This window comes from Mesitornis unicolor, unplaced genomic scaffold (assembly GCF_000695765.1).
Source record: "Mesitornis unicolor isolate BGI_N332 unplaced genomic scaffold, ASM69576v1 scaffold16903, whole genome shotgun sequence".
NCBI lineage: Eukaryota > Metazoa > Chordata > Aves > Mesitornithiformes > Mesitornithidae > Mesitornis > Mesitornis unicolor.
The window spans coordinates 21,604-35,949 of record NW_010176853.1 but is presented as its reverse complement, the minus strand read 5'-3'; the positions used below and the strand labels follow the sequence as shown (position 1 = coordinate 35,949).

At 42.7% G+C, this 14,346-nt stretch overlaps 1 protein-coding gene across 1 annotated transcript in view; it reads left to right on the top strand.

The window, feature by feature from the left end:
* The window catches only part of TOP1 (topoisomerase (DNA) I), a 67,019-nt gene that overhangs the window by 35,273 nt on the left and 17,400 nt on the right, over positions 1-14,346 (top strand). The window contains exons 3-7 of the mRNA XM_010181861.1: positions 4,409-4,535; positions 5,111-5,169; positions 7,922-8,017; positions 10,029-10,101; positions 11,119-11,216. Of these exons, the coding sequence (XP_010180163.1) occupies positions 5,111-5,169; positions 7,922-8,017; positions 10,029-10,101; positions 11,119-11,216 (326 nt within the window). The 5' untranslated portion in view covers positions 4,409-4,535. The remainder of the gene's footprint in view (positions 1-4,408; positions 4,536-5,110; positions 5,170-7,921; positions 8,018-10,028; positions 10,102-11,118; positions 11,217-14,346) is intronic.

Sequence of the window (14,346 nt, the reverse complement as noted above, 5' to 3'; positions counted from 1 at the left end):
CCAAGGCCTTCAGATGCCCTTGTTCGCGCTAAAGCTCCAAATGAAAGGCAGTAAGCAAGCAAGCAAAAAGGCTGTGGTGCTTGAGGAGATTTGTTCCTGCTCATCTGGCCTTTGTCTGAACTGAGCTGGTACCATGACACTCTCTTGATGATGCAATCCCTGGTTCTGCCTGCATTAATATGGCGTCCTACTGCGCTTTATTACCTTTAAAAACCAAACTGCACGTTGTCAGCATTAAGCACCTTCAGAAGTGTAAAACTCCAAGTGCTGTTGCAGTGTTTCAACTGAAATGGGTCTGGGTGAAGAAGAAGGTCTGAGTTTGTCAGCAAGGCTGGGCAGCTCTAAAACAGATTGTGAGCAGCTGTATTATAAACCAGTTGTCCTCTTTTCAGCCTAACTTGCACTGAAGTTTCCCCTCTACCTCATGGAGGGTTCGCTGTCCTACTTCAGTGACTTCAGGCTGGCTGGTTGGCAGAGGGGTATGTGCAGGAAAGGTAAGGAAGGATCCACTGTGCGCAGGGTAAAATTATCTGGGTGCATGCGGTCTTGAGGCCTTTTTGTTTGGTTGCTTTTCGTTTCTTAAAAGAAAAATTATTTCTTTCAGTTTTGAATCATTTAGGAAGACAGACTTCTGATCTTGAAATTGTTCCCTATCCCTCCTAATAATGGCTTTAGGGTTGTCTGGAAATAGCTCTCTGATAGAACTCCTTCTTCAGGGTAAGGATGGCTTCCTGTTGCCTTCTCTTTTCTTTTGAGATTACTGTGGTGGTTTAATTGTGTTCCCCTGCAGCCTCACATAAGTATCTTAGCCAAATGGAAGAGCAGAGCTGCTCAGCTTGCTGACTGCAGTTAATATTTGAGCAACTTCCTTTGCTTTTGGAGGAAAAAAAGTTACGCTTCTCAGGATCACTGCTTGAGGCCTTTGTATCCAAATGAGCTTTTCTGAGAGATGCAGATTTCATGCCCTCCATGGGAAGAGGAGCACGTGCCTTCATCACTGCACATGGCAGGAAATTTCGGCCTGAGTTGTTGAAGTCAGAGCTGTGATCAGGTGTTGGGAAACACGTAGGACTGACAAGCAGCCTACTTACACATGAGGGAAAGAAACTAATGCTCGTTTTTTACATTGGAACAAGTAGAACATGAAATCAGGTTTCTATCTGGGGAGCTTCTTGCAGTCACACACCAGGAGCAGCAGCAAGCAGGACCTCAGGGCTTAGCCACCAGTGCCGTTTTGGAAGTGGAGCTCCAGAGTGAAACCGGAGGCAGAGTTTCCTTGGGTTATCTGAGCCCACATTGCTTTGGTGAGAAATCTTCCTGCTCGCTGCAGCGCAAAGGGGAAGGATGGTCTTGTGATTAAAAAACAAAAACCCCAACTGCTAAGACTGAGTCAGGAATCCAGACTTCTCGATTCTGACTCCGGTGCTGATCAATCTTAGTTTTAGATTAGATCGCATAACAGCTTTTCAGTGGTGGCCACTTGCTCTCTTTGCAGGGGGATGTCATTTGAGCTTCTACTTAAGTAAGCCTAAGTTTTTAGCTTTTTTTTCCCATTCCAGCCGTAGTCTGTAAGCATTCAACACACAGAAATTGTCAGTGTTTCTCTAGGCCAATGGAATTTTCTTACTTTTTCAGTATTAGCTTTGCAGATGTAGATTGTCATCTATTAATTTGCTTTTAGTCACATTTTGTGTACATCTCATGGCTGTACCACTCACATATTGAGAGCTAATGCTTTTGGCTGCGAGTCAGAATGAGTGTGGTGCTTTTGAAAACTTATTTTTTTTTAAATTATTTTTTTGCTATTCCAAACTCCCAAGCAACAGACACTGTCATGAGTCTTACCTTAGAGAAATAACTCCATTGACTGCAGTGTGTATCGTACTTTAAAGATGCAAATTGAATAAAGCATGTTACTTACATAGTAAGTAATAATATAAATAAGTAATTTTTAAAATTTTTAAATTTAAATTAAAAAAAAGTGAAACATAGATACAAGCAGACTTGCAGAAAACAAAACAGGTCTAAGCCTTGCGTGTTTGTTTGTTACAGTTTTTCCTGTATGATGATACAACTTTGTAATTGTAAAACTTAAATCTCTGGCAAATGAGGTACCTAGCGTACAGATAACAGTACAGGACACCAAGTCAGAATTTCCAGACCATTCTGAATTTAAAAATAATTAATAACATATCTGGGGTTTGTGCTTTCAGACAGTCAGAGAATCTAGTTGGAGCAAAGGGAAATGAGATAGGTGCCTTGGGTCTGAGATACTGGAGAGTAAACAGGATGCAGAAACCAGGATGTCAGATCTGAGCAGCAGCTCGTGGATTTCCCAGATCCAGTGTCAGGATGTTCTGTGTGCACTTGCGTGTGTGATCACAGTGTCCATAACATGATCTGCTGCGTAAGAATAGTCTGCAGTTGTTGGATCTTCGCTCGCAGGCAGCATGTGGTGCTGTGTGTCTATCTGCAAGAATTTCTAGGCTGCCGGTTGCCTTTTAATATTTAGCTACTCCTTTACAGTTTTATATGTAGTATTAAGAGGTTGCTAGGGAGTTAACATGAAACTAGTTTCTCTTCCTACTGATCTCTTAATGCGACACGGTAGGTGAATATTCTGATTTTCTCCAGAGATGCTTTTTCATGCTTTAGCTGCCTGGGCTTGGAAGGCTGATGTGTATCTATTGGAGTGTGTGCTACTCTGAGCTTGAATAATTTAGACCTTTCGCAGGTTCAGGTCCGTTCGTGCTGGTGTTATGTGAGGCTCTGAAGCTCCACATTGGACTTTACTCTGCAGTCCTACAGCTGGATGTGGGTTGGCAAATTTGTGACTGTGGTTGCATTCCTCTTAATCACACGCAGGCTTTATGGGAGCTGGTTAGTGTGCTGCTTGCTTTCTGTAGCCATCAAACATCCAGCCCCTTTGCGGTCTGTTTTTTATGGTAGAAAGAAGACTTGAAGCGTTTATCATTTTTAAAAATCACGTTCTTACCTGGTGTTCCAGGTTTGCTGTTTTTCAGGGCTGTGTTGACCCAGATCGGTTTGGGCTTGCACTCAAGTATTGAAATAATTGAAACAAGGAAGCTGCCTATTTCTAGTAAAGCTTTACATTACATACCATAGTCTAAGGAGAAGCAGAGTGTGTCCCAGAGAGCAGTCGTGATGGACATAAAGGAGGAAGAGGAGCTGAGGAAGGAGGAGCCTCAGCTGCCAACATGAGGACAGCAGCTTGTTTGGTCCCTAGCCATGCCAAGTAGAAGATGACCCAATTTCTACCAAGCGTTTGGCTTGCTAAAGCCCAGGGTGACATCAAGGAGTCCACACAACCTTAGAAATGTATGTTGAAGGCCTGTCAGATGTACAGCCTTGCTGCTTGGCTTTCCACAGCAGTGATGCTAATCCTCTTAGCCAGGTCTTGCAGTTTCTGGTATGAGTGTCCTGAGGGCGTTTTTTCACTTTGCAGCTCCAAGGGTCAAGTCATTCCATGAGAAAACCCTTTTTCATTTGAAAACAGCCATGGGTCTTTCTGGTTGAGAAGAAAAACTTGAAAATGTGATCCTAATTTACCCAAATGCCTCAGAAATCAGAAGAGGGTAGAAACAGAACAAAAAAAGGTCAATTTTCTTTTTGTGGGGGATGTTTTTTCCTCTGTTCTGACTAAAGCATTTTGGATATTAAACCCTCATTGCTGTTATCCATAGCAGCAGACCAGATTCTTGCTTGGAAACACACCTTTAGGTCCCCATCCTGCATGGCAGGGTCGTCTCAGCCGAGCAGAGCTGGGCTGACCACACTGCTGAGGCACAACTGAGGAAACAGCTCCAACCGAGGACTGCAGCATTATTCCTGCCTTTTCTATTTGATTTTTGTGTAAACACAAGCACATCCCATATCCTGTTTGCTCTGGTTTTCCCATCTGTTTGGGAATAATAGAGATGAGCGGTTTTCTCTTCAAGTTCCAGAGATGAGAGCTGCTACAATGAAAAACTGTTGTCTGAGCACAAGCTGACAGGGGCATTGACGGGGCTGGCGGCTCTATTCCAGGGACTGTTGAAGTGTGCTAGGAAAAAGAGGAAAAGCAGAGACAGTGGGGATTCGAACTGAAGTGTTGAGCTGTGAGTGTAGCAGCTGTGGATTTCCTCATCAGCAATGCAGGCTGACAGGGGTTTTCCTGAAGTGGAGCACTTGGCAGCTGTGGTTTTGTGGTACGTCCCCCTCGTGTTCCTCTTCCTCCCAAGGAGAATGGGTGACATGTGGCAGGAGACTGTGCGGGATCTTCCTCCTAAGGTGATCCCTTATTTTGTAGGTTTGTAATCGTCAAAACCTGTGACTCTTTACCGCTGGAACTTGTATTAGTCAAATACTCCCGTGTTCCCCTCTGCAAACGTGCTCTTTTGTTTTGCAGTGAGCACAAAGATTCCTCGGAAAAGAAACACAAAGACAAGGAGAAAACCAAACACAAAGATGGCAGCTCAGAGAAACACAAAGACAAACACAAAGATAAAGACAAGGAGAAGAGGAAGGAAGAGAAGGTAGGTGTCTCCTATGCGAGAGACAAAAGGGTGGTTCTGGTTTATACTACCGAGTGGTACAGACTCAGTGGGTCAGATGTGGCTTAGACTTCCAGGTTTTTATCAACTTGGAGAACTATCCCAGTGCTGACCCAGAGACTTGGTTAGTGGAGCACTAGGAACTTGTAAGGGCTTTATCTGCAGGTATTGTTAATGGAAACAGTTCCATAGAGGAGCTGTGTCCACCAGCTCCACATTTTTTCCCCTGTTACTTTTTGCTTTGCCAAGCTTAGATTCAGAGACAAGGGAGCAAAATCTGTTGGATCACATTCATTCCATGCAAGGACAAACTATACACTTAACTCTACTCTGTTGAAGAAATTGGAGGGCCAGAAAATACTCAGTTGACCAAGACTTACGGAAAATGTTGCCTTTCTGGTGTGTCATGTAGGTCACTAAAGGGTACAGGGGATGAAGATACCACCATGCTCTTTGGTACTTTCCGCAAGTTGAATATCCCACCTGTGTTGCAGGTGGGAAAAACATAAGGTGCTTGGGACAGTGCTAATCAGCTCCTACTTTTCTCTGTTTTTCAGATGAAATCATCTTCTGTTGATATAAAAATAAAGAAGGAAAAAGAAAATGGTTTCTCCAGGTAAGAAATCAGTTCTGTGATCTGAAAAAAGTAGTGGTTTGTCTTTTCTTAGGTGCTCAGTGTTTGGCTCCTCTCACTTGATCTTGGGGAAAAAAATTGGAGTGCTTTTGACCCCTTCAGACGATGTATTCTTCTCAGTTACAGGAACTGGTAATTGATCTGCTTACCTGGTAACTGGAGATGGGAGCTGTTGAATACCTGGTATCTGCCTGCACATGCTGGGATTTTCCAAGTATTAAATAGTTGAATTCTGCTGAGGACAGATTGAGCTATGGAAACATTGATAGCTGGAGCTGAAAGAATCTCTGTTGCAAAATTGGTACTTGAACCCTGCAGGCAGTATTCTGAAAACAGGGCCTTGCAATGACAGTCCAGATAACCTCTAAGGTTCTCCTCTGTGAATATGGCCTAAAGCCTTTGCAGAGGAGTGACGAGTAAGGAGTGTGCTTGTGTAAAATCAGAAGTACCTTCAGAAAATGCCTAGATTTCCTACTCTACTAAATTCCTGCTAATAATAGAGCCTCCTCTACTTACATGTTGTATCAGTCATCACTAAGTAGTCTTGCTAAAATACTGAAGTAAACAATTTATAGAGTTTTTTTTAAGAACTCTTTCTTAATAGTTGACTGACTGAAACCTCTTGTGACTTGTTTAAATCCAGGCATTGGTTATTTTTAAGATGGTAAATCCAATCCACTGACTTACTGGAGGTCTGCGGTACGGCATATGCATATGTGCATATCTGTTAGTCAAGAAGAGCTTTCAGTCACGTGTCCAGTTCTATGACTTTCATCCACTAAAATCCAGTGTCTCACCATGTTCTGTGGATGCAGAGAAGTTGGGAGAAGACACCTGCCTCGTCCATGCCTGTTAGTTACTATTTGTGTATTTTTAATGTGCCCTCTTGACGTGAGTTCCTCCATCTGTTTCATTTCCTACTCCTATTTAAAAATGCAAACTAAGTAGTAATGCTTGGCACAGGGAAGAGGCGCCCTCTCCAGGCCCTTCTGGGGATACTCTGGAAATAGAGGCAATGACCTTTAGGTGTTCCACAGTGTAGGAGACAGTTAATTAGAACTCTTTCTATAGCAGGACTGCAGGCACGCACTAATCTTACGTTGGGTGTTTTCATACCAAGGTAACTAGATCCTTTTGTCCAAGCGCACTTTTGTGTGTTTGAAGGAAACCTGAAGGAGCTGTCAGAATTGGGCCTTCTTCAAGGCCAAAAGCTGGCTAAGAGTAAAGTAATTATTTTCTTTTTTTCCCCGCTGAAATGTTCTTTTACAAATTCACTGGAGAAAAATGTCCTCAGTCGGATGGTTTTGATTGTCTTCCTTTAGACTTGGTAGGATGAGCAATGTTATAGTCTTGAGAACAATGCAAGTCAAGGTTCAGTTTGGTCATACAGCTCCTTTCTTGTAATATATGCACACTTTATTTCCCACTCTTACAGAATGTTGCGAAATACTTCACTGTTAAAATAGACGAGATAAAATTCCTAGCAGCTTAATAAACAGTAGTTCTAGATTTCTGCCTGGAAGGGAGAATACATTAAATGGGCCAAATACTTCTTTTTCCATAGATGTTTTGCAACTGTCTGTGGACTGCAGACTCGTGTCTTAGTTAATCATAGGCGATGCCACAGAAATGGCTGCTTACAGCAGTACGGATCTGTTTCCCCTGTATCGCATCTGCCAGCGCTGCAGTGGCTTTACAGCTGTGAAAGAGCAAACTGCCGTGTTCTGCTTCATGGACACGTTACCAGCTAAAATCAGACTCCAGTGTCTCTTGCTGGCTATGATCTACAAAGCTTTTTTTTTCTCCTACTCAATCCAATTGCAAAATCCGCGGATGTTGACTTGGAAACTGAATCAATTTGAGATAGAAGTTGCTGATTGAATAGGAATGGGAAGGCCCAAGGTGGCACTGATTTTCTACCTGAGTGGAGCAGTGCTGAGTGCTCCAAAACGTAATTTTGGACTCATTGAGACAACTTTTTCATTATGAAGATAAGTGAAATGCTTCTGTGAAATCTAGAAATAATGAGTTTGTTTAAAGAGAGAGTTTCTCTTGCATTCATACTCTATTTTTTGTTTCTTATTACTGGTGTCTTGGGACTTTATGGCTGAAAACATTGAGCCTAATATTTGCAGCCTGTTGAAAGGGAGGGGATTGTTTGCTTCCTGCAGTTTGGATAGTGAAGAGAGACCAATCAGTTTAACTTTGCCAAATCTTTGTTTCTTTTTCTGTTTTTTTTCGTATGCCTCAGTATTTAGCTGGCAAAAGATTTAGGGGAATAACTTTCAAATCTTCGTTCAGTTGATAATCTTTTTCTGTCTTCTGAGGCTCAACAAGGATATTGAGTTGGAACTCAAAGATATCTGCTATTTGACTGCACACATGCATGCATTTCAGTTTTGGTTTAAGTATATTTGAAAGCACTGGAAGCTACAGTTATTTTTATTCAAAACCTCAAAGAAACACAGTGAAATCTGAGTAGTTGAAGTTGATCTTAATGTTCCTTGAGAAATGGCAAATATGTAGACGCTGAAAAACACTCTCCTTATGCTGCCTGTGGACATTCAGAGAATGACACACCTCAGGTCTTTGAGGTCTTAAGATGGCAACACGTTCCAGGACTGGAAAACACACCCATTTTGTGGATTATAATTTCTCAAAATTGAGTTGTTGCTGGTTTCCAAGAAACTTCCTCTTCAGAGTTAGCACCACCTTTCTTTGCTTCTTTTTGTAGTCCACCACGTATAAAAGATGAACCAGACGATGATGGGTTTTATGTGTCTCCTAAAGAGGACTCCAAACTCCTGAAGAGACCTCGAGAAGATGATGAGTAAGTGGTGTGGGTGCTGGTAACTTGGATGTTTGCCTTCAGTTTTCAAAAGATAACATTGAGGGGGCAGGTGAGATTTCAGGTCATCAGCACAGACTGTTGGTGACTGGAAGGCTGAGACCAGGTACCTTATGCTGTTACGAGTTCTCTGAGCCGGATGAGGATGTATTTGTGGTGTCCAAGGTAAAATACCATTAGCTGCTTCTGCAGATGCTGCTGTGAAATGTTGCAGTGCTAGTAAATAACAAAGTGAAAAAGCAGAAGGTAGAGAAAAGACACCGATGAAGATTGTAAAACATAAATCTGAGGAAGCAAGGTATTAATGCTGGCTAAGTGGCTGCAGTGGTTTCTGTTGGGTGAGGAAATGACTGCACAAGTGGAAAAAATATGCGTTGTCAGCTTGTTCAGGGGGGAGAAGGGGAAGGTTTGCCTGCACTGCTTGGCATGATTCACCTAGAGTCGTAATATGTCATGGGTTATGCTGAGATTTTTTGTCTTTAAATGAAAACTACACATGTTTGCCTGATATAGTAGCCTACCCAGTAAAGTAAAAGCCCAGTTACATCACACCATGATCTGTCACCATCTGCGTGCATCCAGCTCTTTAGGTAGTATGACCTTATTGTGACTGCTAATGCAGTCTGGAGTTAAAGAGTTGGAAGAGTTTAACCATAGTGGTGTTCTGTCCCTATGTGGTATTGCTCAGTTTCCAAGAGAGATGGGTGTGACATTTTTTCTTTTGTGTAATCATTTGCTGCCTTCTGCTATGTTCTTGTGACCCCCCATCTCATGTCTGCAATGGAAAGATTAAGAATTTGCCAGGAGTCAATTTTGCTATTATTTGAACTAGTGGGGAGTGCAAAAAGTGAGCAGTCCTACAGAGAATGGCTCGAGAGCAGTCCTGAGGAGAAGGACTTGGGGGTGTCTGTTGATGAAACACTCGGGATGAGCCACCAATGTGCATCTGCAGCCTAGAAGGCCAACCACATCCTGGGCTGCCTCAAAAGAGGTGTGGCCAGCAGGGCCACGGAAGTGATTCTGCCCCTCTGCTCTGCTCTGCTCTCGTGAGACCCCTCCTGGAGTACTGCATCCAGTTCTGGGGCCCCCAACACAAAAAGAACATCAAGCTGTTGGTGTGTGTGCAGAGGAGGGCCACGAAGATGATCAGGGTCTGGAGCACCTTCCCTACGAGGACTGACTGAGAGAGTTGGGGTTCTTCAGACTGGAGAAGAGAAGACTCCGGGGACACCTTATTGTGGCCTTCCAGTTCCTGAAGGGGTCCTACAGGAAAACTGGGGAGGGACTTTTTACAAGGGCAGGTAGCGATAGAATGAAGGGGAATGGTTTTAAACTGGAAGAGGGGAGATTTAGACTGGATATTAAGAAGAATTTCTTTACTGTGAGAGTGGTGAGACACTGGCACAGGTTGCCCAGAGAAGCTGTGGATGCCCCCTCCCTGGCAGTGCTGAAGGCCAGGTTGGACAGAGCTTTGGGAAACCTGGTCTGGTGGGAGGTGTCCCTGCCCATGGCAGGGGTTGGACTGGATGAGCTCTAAGGTCCCTTCCAACCTGAACCATTGTACGATAAAAGTGAGCCTTGAGGGCAGATCCCAGACTGATGACTGGAAAAGGAGGTGAGAGGGTAGAACGTGTCACTTAGCTTTTGCCCATTTATCTCATCCCATGTAATCATTGCGTGGCTACTAATGCTTTTGAATCTTCATCAATGAAGATTCTTCGTCAAGGAAGATTTTTGCTTCATCAGTCTGAAACTTGTAGAGAGATATTCACAGTAACAGCTTATGGGTTTTAGGGTTTTATAGGCTGTTTTGCTGAGTAAGGATTATTCAGTCTCCTGAGAGAATGGGGCATAAAATTATATTCTTTAGAAACTAAACATGCCAGAAATATTGTGAACATGTGTGCTTAAACTTTGTATATGGATCACTTTTCTTTATTTGTTGTACTGGAAAATTGATTCTTTTCATCAATTAGGCATCTTGTTCTTTCAGTGCTGACTACAAACCCAAGAAAATCAAAACAGAAGACATCAAGAAAGCAAAGAAAAGGAAACAGGAAGAAGAGGTAATGTGAAAGACAAGTTTATTTCTATGATCAAGAAAAGCAAGGCTGACAATTTGGTGTTGAATTATGTAGAGCAAAGAGAATCCCATACAAGGGTAAGGAGGTAGGGGCCAATCTGGGACAAAGCTGAATGTGGTAGATCCCCAGCTATGGTGCAGGTTAACTTATCTGAGCCAGAATGTATAAAAAGTCAGGAAAACTTTCTCTCCCACTCTTAAAACAACGGATGGAGAAGATGCCTCCAGGATGTGAACTTCCAGCCTGTTCCTGGCAGCTCACAGTCTTTCTGTGCAGTATCTTGTAGAGGGTAGAGGAGCCTTTCTAACAACGTCTAGTAATTGCACAGATGATGTAGCACAGTTCGGAACCAGAGGAGGTGAAATCAAGATTAGCTGCTAGAAAGATGCTTAAAGCTTTTAGATGGAGCCTAGGGTGGAAATTTCTTTGGAGAGGGAATTGGCAAAGAGAGTTGAGCCATAATTTGATACTAATGAGCAATGCTCCACATCTAGCAAAGATACTCTTGTGAGGCATGTGTTGCAAGCACCTCCTGGCAACATGGTTAATTCTTCCCTTCAGTGAAAGTGTCTCTACAGTGAGCGTATAGGAGTATGTTCTCAGAAGCCACCTCACAGTGGTGTAAGTGTGCTCTGTAGTATTTGCTGGACAAGATACACGAGTGCAGACCAAGGAGGGTGTTCTCTAAGCAGTCACATCACTGTGGCCCGGACTTGCCACTTATCAGGTGAGGCAGAATAACTGGCTCTGTGTGCACTTAACATGTCCTAAGAGTAAAGTAAAATAATTTGGCTTAAAACTTACATGGGACCATCAGCAGACTTTGACTTAATCGGATGATCTCAGAGCGCATTTATGTAGTTAGGCCACAGGAATTCGGTTATTTGTGGTCAAACTTATATACCCCAAGAGATGGTCTTTGATTTTTAAAACATATTTTCAGAGAGAGGGGAAATAAATAGAGTAGCTTGTTCTAACAGATTCTTACTGATTTTGCAGGACAACAAAGCAAAGAAAGCTAAGAGCAAAGATAAGAAAGACCTTGAAGCAGACAAGAGAAAGAAGCCAAAAAAAGAAGAGGAGCAAAAATGGAAATGGTAACTATCTATCAATGATATAGGCTACCCTCCGCACCTGGACTTTCCCTGTTAGCTCCCATGCTGACTGAGTAAGCACATCTGGCTTTCTCTTTCGTTGATTCATGAGGATTTGTTCTGAATAATTGGCTTACTTTCTGGTAAGCTCTAAATAAATGCCTCATTCACTGTGCTCATCCTCTGAAGCAGAAGTGCCCAGGATCCTAAAGTAACACGCAAAGCAGCTGAAGTTGTGCTTTCGTTCACTCTGAAATTCTTTTAGAAGCTTTCTTAAAATAAATCTGAACTTGATGGTTCATTTGGAAGTCAGGCCTGTGCTGCATCAGTAGGGCTCTGTGTAGGAAACCTGCTGGATTGGTTTTAACTATCCACAGTAATTTAAGGCATTGTTATGGCTAGATTTGAGAAGCCATTATGTGTGTGTTTTGAAGTTTGGGCCTTAGTGCTTCCCTCAGTTTAGTGCATATCTCGTTTTCAAGAGCATGGGTGTTTTCTGCAGTCCTGTAATATATTTTTGTGACCTTTTGGGAATGATGTTTCCATGAAAGTTTTCTTTCCTCAGATCATTTGGCTGGTTTTAATAGATTTTGTAGTGTTGGGGGCTGCCTTTGCAATCATCTTCAATCCTTTCAGGTTCAGTGTTTTACCCCTTTATTGTCACTCTTATTGATTCACCTTTAAAAAGAAAAACTCTTCTGCAGCGTTTATAGTCTTTTGGTATTTCTTTGATAGACAGCATCTGTCAGTCATTTGGTGGCCAGCCCAGCCATAAACCGTGACAGATTGTTACAGCTGCCTCAGAAAATCAGCACTTGCTTATTTTTTTCCTACTGATATACTCTCTTAGAAATTTGGTTTCCAGGCCCCTCCCCAAAAACTATCCTGCTGGGTTGTTTTTTTCTCAGCAACCCACATTTTTTCTCAGTCCCTTTGACATCGTATTTTCAGCGTGCTTTGACATCAACAAACTACAGGGACATGAGGCAATAGGAAGCTACAGAAGATCTGTTTAAGTCTTAACGATCTGTGTCTTTCTGGCTTTGTCTCAGCTGCCCTTGGTGGTTCTGTCTAACGTAATGCTCTGTTACCACAGCTCCCTTTTATTGCAGTCTGTGTCCCTCAACAGCAAACCTTTACTGGAAAGCCGTTCTGTTCTCCACTCGCCTGTCTTGGCAGCACAGTCCAAAGTAGCTGTGTTAAGCTCTGCAGTTTGTGCGTGCTGTTGAGGAAAACTGCCTTTGAAAGCACGTTTTGCAGAATTTGGCAGTAGGTACCTGCATCCTTCTGCTGATGTTCCTGTTGCCCATCTGCAGCTTTGTGTAGCGTGTCTTTGTTGGACAGGGTTTCACCTGCACTTCAGTTATGTCTCTTAAGGGCATTTTTATGTTCCATCTGAGTCAATTTACTGACAGTCTGATACCTTTTTTTGTCTGCTTCCTCAAGTGCTTGTTGCCTTGAGCATTTCATCGTCACTTATGTGAATACTTCATGCTAGACTTTCCCATGGCATTTGCCTCATTCATCACCATGTGAGCTCTTTTAGAGGTCATTTTCACACCCTGTCAGCGTGCGAAGAGTGTGTGATCCAGAAGTATACCTTATGAGCACCTCTCCCACCCTCTGTTACAGCAAGTTCATTTCCTTGAAATAACATCCCTGAGGTATATTCTGTTTTATTCCTAAGAATCTTCTCTGTTTTCATTCCACTTGGAAACCTCTCCCTAACTACCTTTCTGAGCCACCCTGACATTCAGGGTGCAGGTTTGATGTGGGATTTAACAAAGGGGCCTGTATTGCTGATCAGCAGAGTTTCTGCTGAAGTCGGTGAGGCAGCTTTCCCAACAGGCAGCATTCTCCTTGCTCCCACAAAATCATTTGCAGAACGTTGCTTTAGGACCAGGAGCTACTTTGGGCAGTGTTGCTGTAGTGTTCTTTTCGTTTAAAACCAAACAAAGATGAAAAATTGGCTAACCTCAGGGGGCTCACTTTTTAACCTTTTGTCTTAACACTTATGTATGAGGTTTAGGAAGGTGGAGGTGGGATTGGGAATGATTCGTGGCAAACTTTCTGGTATTTTGGTCTTAGAAACCACCCCATGGATCCCATGCTTTCTTGCAGCCCTCCCAAAAGGTACAATGTGCTTCAGTGATCTATTTAAGCTACAGCTTTTCTAGTACTTCTTTTGCTTGCATCCTTTATAAAATAACAGGAATGGGTAGTGGAACAGAATTTCTCATCAAGTAAATACTAGAGTGACAAATCGTACAAAGCCACAGCTGCAAAACAAGAATGACAAACCTACCGTGTGAGGTAGTAGCTACCGTGAATGATCCCCTCGTTTTTTCTTACCGAAATAAAAATCCTCATTGTCAGAGAGGATAGCATTTTTCTGGCTAGGGTGAGAGGTGGCTGGTTTGGATTTATTTTGGTGAAAAGAGCTTTTAGATGGAAGGACCTAGGCCTATGTTTGACAAAATATTTAGATTTCTAGCTACTAATTAATTTTAAAAAAACAATCATTAGGAATGTAAATATTTGGGATCTAGACTTCAAATGTCAATATTAGTTTCTTATATCAACACAGTTTACTCAAGCCTTCTTCCCAGCCAGGGACTGAAATCTGACATGCAGGTTTTGTACCGATAGCTGAGGTTGTGCGCTTTGCTGTTAAAGATGTTACTGTGGCTCTCGTAAGAAAAAGCCAGGTCTAGTGCTGTGGTCAAAGGTGATGCCTTTCTATTAGGCAAAAGTACTGTGTCATAGCAAAATACTGTGTCCCGTACAATTGTTGTTTCTAAACTATTAATGTACACCAGTGAAGCATTTTGAGTGTCTTCCAGCTGAAGCTCTTTTCTCTATACAACACTTATCTTCTGTACAGTGACCCTGTTCTCTCAGGAGGGAGGAAATAGTCTGTATTTGTGCATCGCAATTACTGAGGTGCATGCAGTACATGCACGTCTTTTCTCAGCTGCTGTTGCACCCGGAATGGGACCAATGGCTGACACTGGAGGGGAGCTTAAACTTCTTTTTTATTGTCATTGCTGCTCAACAAAGCTGTCTGGGCAATTCAAAGGCTGAGTGCTGTGACAAGTTAATGGTCTTCCAGTTGATTAATCACGAAGGTAAA